The sequence below is a fragment of the Camelus ferus genome, chromosome 18 (assembly GCF_009834535.1).
Source record: "Camelus ferus isolate YT-003-E chromosome 18, BCGSAC_Cfer_1.0, whole genome shotgun sequence".
Taxonomy (NCBI): domain Eukaryota; kingdom Metazoa; phylum Chordata; class Mammalia; order Artiodactyla; family Camelidae; genus Camelus; species Camelus ferus.
In genome coordinates, this window is record NC_045713.1 from 18,338,830 (window position 1) to 18,345,669 (window position 6,840).

Genomic DNA, 6,840 nt, shown 5'->3' on the forward strand with positions numbered 1-6,840 from the left:
AGGCCAAAGGTTCCTTATCTCTGAAATGGTACCGATAAATACTTGTCTCCTGATGTGATTGTTAAATAAGTTAAGTGGGTTAAATAAGATTACCCATGAGAAGCCTCTAGTACGTAGTAATCACTCAAGGAAGAAACTTACACTAAAGAAACTTATACTAAAATCCTCAGTGGAAGAGAGAGACCCAGGAACAAGAATGCAAAAGCCTTTAGCCTTAGAATAACTCAGTCTCCACATTCAGAAGCTACTGGCCCCTGTCAGCACCAGAAGGGGGTCATACCTGGAACCCACTCTCCTCCACCCCTGTCCTACTCCCAGGTACACTTGCCTCCACTTGAACTCTTAGAAACAAGTCACCTGTTCCCAAGGAGGTCTCCCCTCTCCCCATTCACAGCCACAGGGACATGTGTGAAACACAATTTATTATACAAAACCAGGTACATCAAAAATTCAGTGTCAGAATAGCTCTGCATTCCAAGGGCTATGGACTGGACCTTCTCCCTTAAGACCTTCTCACCCCAACCCCTGCTATGGAGTCAGGCTGCTATGCCCCAGCCCTGGACCAGGAGAGTGAGAACCAGATATAGAAGGATAAGTGTCGGTCTAGGGCAGTGGGGCAGGCACTTGAACCTCCTCCAAATAGGGAGGCTCGTCCTTGGAAAGCCTGGACCCATGCCTGGGGTAGAAACACCCAAAGCCCTCTCTATGGAAACCAAAGCAAGTGTGTGGAACCCATCAAAATCTGAGAATGGGGAAAAGCTTCCAAAAAAAAGAAAAAAAAAAACCAACCATAAAATAGATTCAACAAAAGTAAGGACTGGCTGCCTTCTGCGGCAGCTGGGTGGATACGTAACCTTATGACCTCCACATCCTGTATAGGAACAAGTGGATAAGGGTCAGCACCAAAGGTCTGACCAGGGTCTCCCTGCTGCCCCTCTACCTACCGCATGAGGCTTGGACTGAGGATGTTTTCGTGCTCCTCCTAGCCCAGGTGTAGGGTAGAACTTATAAAAGCCATGGGACAAGGAAAATCCCTGGGAATGTGGGAGCTGCCCCAAGGCCCAGCCCCAAAGGACCTTGAAGGCAGGAATCTGTTCTCCACCTTAGTGACCACAGAAAGCGGCTCCAAGCAGGGAGTGGGGTCTGTAGACCTGAGGCCTCTGGCCGAGCCCTGAGGGAGGCAGTGTTCGCAGCTGTGGCTAACACCAGCCTCACACAGCCTGCAGCTCCCCCTGCAGGCGACTCAGCTCCTCCAGCTCTTGCTTGTGGCGGTCTGTCTTGTGTGCCACCAAGGAACGGTAAAAATGCAAGGCAAAGGCCACAAACACAAGCCCTACTGGTACCATGATTGCTGTGGAGGCCATGGCTGCTTGCCAGCCTGGTCCGTGGGCCCCACCACCGCCACATACTTGCTGAGGTGGGCAGGCCCTAGGTGGCTCAGCCTGTGAGGGGGCTACAGAAGCAGAGGATGGCTTCGAAACTGGACTAAGGGAGGTGGCCACTGGTGGCAGAGTCCCAGGCACCTGGGAGACAGGTACCATGGGGGCCGATGTGTCCAAGGGAGCCCCGATGGGCACAAATTTGACCCAGCCAACCAGGACAACTTCAGCGAGGAAGAGGAAGGTGCCCAAGGCAGTGGAGAAGCCCCAGGCCAGCTCCACGTAGCGGTGGAGTCGCTGGTGTGGAGACTGGTGGACAGAGTTGAGGTTGTGGATGTTGCTAACGGCTTCAATGTGAGGCAGCAGACACGTGGAGACCATGAGTGCAAAGAGGTGCACAGCCACTAGCACGGTGGTGCAGGCACTAAAGGCCACCAGTAGCCCCGGCGGGTATTCGTGGTTGCTCTCCAGCTGTACCTCTACCATGGCGACCTGTGGAGATAAGAGGGGATGAATTGAGTGCCCATAACCTCAACAGCAGAGGGTTTTTTTGCCTGTTGGTATACATCACTGATGTATCCCTAAGACTAGAACGGTGCTTGGCAGAAATAAAGCACCAAGTCTTAGTTGAGTGAATGAATCGGAAGGCTTGGTAAGGCTCTGTCCTGTTATGGACCTCAGTTTCCCCACTTGGCTATCGAGAGGGCTGGAAGGCTTTCTGATGATTTTTTTTTATTGAAGTATAGTCAATTTACAATGTTTATTAATTTCTGGTGTACAGCATAGTGATTCAGTTGTATTCCTTTTCATGTTCTTTTTCATTATAGGCTATTACAAGGTATTGAATATAGGTGCTATACAGTAAGACCTTGTTGTTGGATCTGTGTTTCTGACAGTCTTATCTCATTATAACATAGGGGTTAAAAAAGATTCTGGAGTGGGGCAGTCTGGGTTCATTTTCAGCTGTGTAATCTTGAGCAAGTGGTTTAGTTCTCTCTGTGCCTCAATTTCCTCATCTGGAAAAATAAAGATTGGTAACAGCACCTACCTGACTTACTGGGTTGTTGTGAAAATTTAATGAGATAATATCCGTCAAGTGATAAGAATAACATGAGGCCCAGAATATGTTCAGGTGTTTGCTGTTACTATTAGAGTTAATGCTAAAGTCCAAGGCCAGAGTTTGCAAATTGGCACACCAAGAATCCAAGCCAGCTTGCAAACATGTTTTGCATGGCTCGGACAGTGTGTATTTTAAAGAATTAAGTTGCCAATTTCTAAAACTCGAGATGTCATATAAATATCCCTATTTCCAGAGCCTCTTGAAAATGTGGAAGATCTAGTTATGCCAAGCCCACATTCTCGCATGGCAGCTCTCAGCTAGAGTCATGAGTCATAGCTGCTCCCTTTGGATAGGTCATGGGGGTCTCTTGATAGCCACAGTCCCCACCCAGCCGACTTGGCATCCATACTGCCTGTGTGGCCTTTGCAAACATCTGAGTTGATGATCCTGTCCTAGGCTTGTATAAATTTAGACTCTAGAGGCGGACTGCCTAAATTCAATCCTGCCACTTACTTGCTGTGGAACCTTGGGCAGGTGTCTTAATATCCCTGATCCTCAGTTTTCTCATCTGTAAAATGGTCACAGTAGTCGTACCTGCTTCATAGGATAAAAGAAAGATGATATACAGGAAAGCCTTAGCATAGTGCCTGGTACTTAGTGATAGTTCAATATAATTTGTATAATGTTATTCTAACCCAGGCCACCTGGATTCCAGAATCTGGATCTTTCCCCATGCCTGGTTCTTGCAGGATCCGTTAGATTGCTTTGGGGCTGGGGGAAGGAGGAAGGTACAGAGCTGGGGCAGGGGTGTAGGTAGTAGTGGTAAGAGGCAAGGCTGAGTATTTTGGGAAATTGGGCCATGGCGGGTGTTAGCAGATGTTTTCTACCGACAGGGATCTGGGCCACGCCTAGTCCTGGTTTCTTCCAGAGTCTGACCCGGTCTTGCTGTCCTCTGGCAGGACTGGGGCCAGTCCTGCCCCCAGAACTTACTCATCTGGCCTCTTGATCCTGCAGAGATCCTGGCCCTTAAGCTGTCACCCCAGCAACCTGCAAGTTGGGCAGCAGGCCCAATTGTCCCCTTGGGAACAGGCTGGACCATGGAGGGGTGGGGGTGGGGCACCTCCCTCAGCTAGGTCCACAGGGCTGCTCCCTTCCCTCTGCAGTCTGTACAGGTGAAGGAGGAGCCAGCTCCCTGTCCTGAGATGACACCACATCAAGAAGGGTGCGCTGGCCTGTGGATCCCACATAGAAAACCATAGACCTAGGTTGACCCTTAGGTATAGAAACTTTCCCTCTCTTCATTCAAATACAGAGGCTGTGGCACAGAGAGGGTCAGGGACTAACCCAAACCACCTAGTGCTATGCCCCCTTTTATCCCCATCTTGATATGCTCCTCATGTTTCTATGAGGACCTCCCTCCAGCCCATTTTCTCCTTTTTCCTATTATGACAATGGGAAACTCTGGACCAGCAGTTCAGCAGCTCTGGGTCCTAGTTCATCCTATATCCTTCATCTGCTGAGTGTTCTTGGCAGAGCCACTGCCCCTTTCTGGGCCTTGGTTTCCATGAATGTCCAATTAACAGGTAGTCTGAGCCATCCCTGTTGTATGTCTTGCTCTGACATGCTTGGATCTAGCGTTTGATGACAAGAATCAGCTCATCTTGGGGTGGGTACTTGGCAGGCTACGGAGGGCACACCCTCCATGATCTCACAATTTCCCACTGGCCTGTGAGGGGGTGGAAGCCTGTCCAGGGTCACACAGCTGACCACAAGCAGGAAGGATCCAGGACTTATGTCTGCTGACTCCTCCTCACCCTGGGACCTCCCTCAGTCCCACTTCCTATGAGGCCCCTGCTGGACCGTTAGCTGACATCATCTGCCCACACTTGGAGTTTATCATCTCCAGAATCAATTATCATCTTCCTAAACAGCTTCTTCCCCTAGGGACTCCCTCACAGGCATCCTCTCTCGTCAAATCTTTCCTGGGCTACACTAAGCACTCTGTGTCTGCTGGGGCTTGGCCACCCTCCTTGGCACAGGCCCACCTTCTGTTGGATGACCACTCTATCCAATTTATACTCTCAACTCCCCATCCTACCCTGCCCCCTAGCCCTATTATACAGCCCCCATCCAGCTCCTATTTGCTTTTGAACGTCTCCTGGGGATCTGGTAACCACTTCTGCTGGACTATGCTCCTTTTGGACCTCTGCTCTATCCCTGCAAATGTATCCACCTTAGTGATTTGTCTTCCCCCATGACATGTGTCCCCCATGAAACCCTTAGGATTTATTTATCCTCCCTATGGCCCAGATTATGCTGGGTGCCTGTTCTCTCACTCACTCTCTCTCTCTCTCTCACACACACACACACACACACTTATTTGTGTAAGTCCCTTGGGACCTTGTTTGTGCCCCTCCTTAACCTCTTAAAAACCGGTCTTTCCCTTCCCTCTGCCCTGTCTCCCTTGGGTACCCGTTCACTTCGCCCACGACCTGTGCCCCCCATGTGCTTCACCCCCACCCCGTGCGCCCCTTCCCTCCCCTCACCATGGCGAAGCCCGAGAGCAGGGCAGACGTGCGGCTGGAGGCTTTGAGCTTGGCCCGGCTGAGGTAGAGGCGGCGCCAGCTGAGCGCCCGCAGCGAGTGCTGACTGGCCCCCATGAGGTCCAAGTAGCCGCGGTGCACGAACTCCCGGTACGTGGCCGAGCCCGCGGGGCTCTCGGCCTCCGGGTTCAGCGGGGCCTGTTCGCCCGCGTCCCCCTCGCCGCCCTTCATCCTGGGGGTCGCGGCACCAGGCGGGCTGGCCGGTCAAGGCGGGGCGGAATCGCCTCGGGGACCCCAGCTGGGCCGTTCCAGGCCGGAGTAAGACCCCATGCCCCGGCGGGGTGAGCGGGGATGTGGGCGGCGAGCGCCCAGGAAGAGGTGGCCCGGGCGGAGCAGGAAGAGCAAGCGTCTGTGGGGAGCCCTAGGGGCTGAAGCAGGACAGCCGAGGCCGAAACAGGAACTGGGGCGGAGGCGGAGCTGGAGCGGCCACATGATGGGGTGGAGCCGGGGGACCGTCGGCAGAGATCCCAAGGGACCCTCACCCTAGTCTCCCTAGAATGTCATCTAGGCGCCCAAGCCCCGCAGAGATGAACGCCCAGCCCTGGCCAGTGACTGGGAGTTCCTGGGCCCTGGACCACTCAAGTACACCTGGACACCTCCAAAGTCCATACTCCAAACCCTACCTAAACAGTGAACTCAAGGAAGTGAGCCCATCCATCTGTAGGAACCACAGGGGGGCCCTGCAACCTCACTTTCGAGAAGCCTAGTAGGACCTAGTTACCCTCGATCCACCCAAACAGCACTCCCACCTCCGTCTTCGCCCAAAGCCCCAAAGGTTTAACACTTCGGTCATCCCCACCCTACCCCCACATCCCCTACGCCGAAGACAGACACACGAACTCAGCGGCCCCGGCTGGAAGATTTTGAGTTTTATAGCAAACCGTATTGTACAGACCTGGGGCCCAGGGGCCCAGCCCGGCTGGGTCCCCCACTTGCCCCTCGCCGGGCTGCCTCATCCTCCTCCCCCAAGCGGCCCCATCCTCAAGCCTTTCGCGATCCCCAGGACCCCACCCCTCTGGCCTTTGGTCCGCCCAGTCCCTCCCCCCACCCTCGCACCTCCCTGTTACCTGAGGTATGTGGATAGAGTTCCCCCCCTCCCCTACATGGTACAACCTGGCTCCCCAGGGAGGCCTGGGCTGAGGAGCGGGACCTGGCCCCAACTCCTCCTCCTGACTCCCAAATCCCGCCCCCGCAGTGGAGGAAGGGGCCGGGGAGGGCCAACAGTCTGTTACTAAGTTCCCATAGCAACTAAGAGGGGCCATTTCCAGCCTTAGCAATGGCTTTGGGAGGTGTCCATTGGCTGCTAATTCCATGGCAACCAGGAGTGGCAGTTCCCTGGGCAAATGGGATACAAGTTTCCATGACGATGAAAGAGTGGGTTAGCCAAGCTGGAGGAGTCCCATCTTCCCCATCATTGGGCTGACACCCCCCCCCCACCCCACCTCAGGTCAGGAGGGGTGGAGCTGCTCAATACAGTAAAGCAAGAGAGAGCCTGGGGGTGGGTGGTACAGTCCAAACTGGGTGCCCACCGGTCCAGTCTCAGTCCAAGCTGGTCCCGTCCCCTCACGCTCCGGCTCCCCCAGGTCCGAGGTTACCCCGGTTCAAGTAACACTTCAGTACAGATGAATGTTCAAGTATAGTGCGGGGAGGCAGGTAGGGGGCTGGGGTACCCCTCACCACTCCCCAGGGCCGCGATGAACAGCAGGTAGGCCCGCAGCCCCCACTCCTCACAATAGCTGCCATTGTCAGTGACATTTCAAGGAGTCAGGGTTGGGGGGAAGGAACTGAAATCTGGGGA

General features: G+C 53.9%; 1 protein-coding gene across 1 annotated transcript; it reads right to left on the reverse strand.

Moving 5' to 3' along the window:
- Positions 1-405: 405 nt before the first annotated feature.
- ORAI3 (ORAI calcium release-activated calcium modulator 3) lies at positions 406-5,804 on the reverse strand. The gene is made up of 2 exons (XM_032460418.1): positions 4,986-5,804; positions 406-1,871 (listed from the first exon to the last, which is right to left on the reverse strand). Exons 1-2 carry the CDS (start codon positions 5,211-5,213, stop codon positions 1,212-1,214), a joined length of 888 nt encoding a protein of 295 aa, XP_032316309.1. The 5' UTR covers positions 5,214-5,804; the 3' UTR covers positions 406-1,211.
- Positions 5,805-6,840: the final 1,036 nt, after the last annotated feature.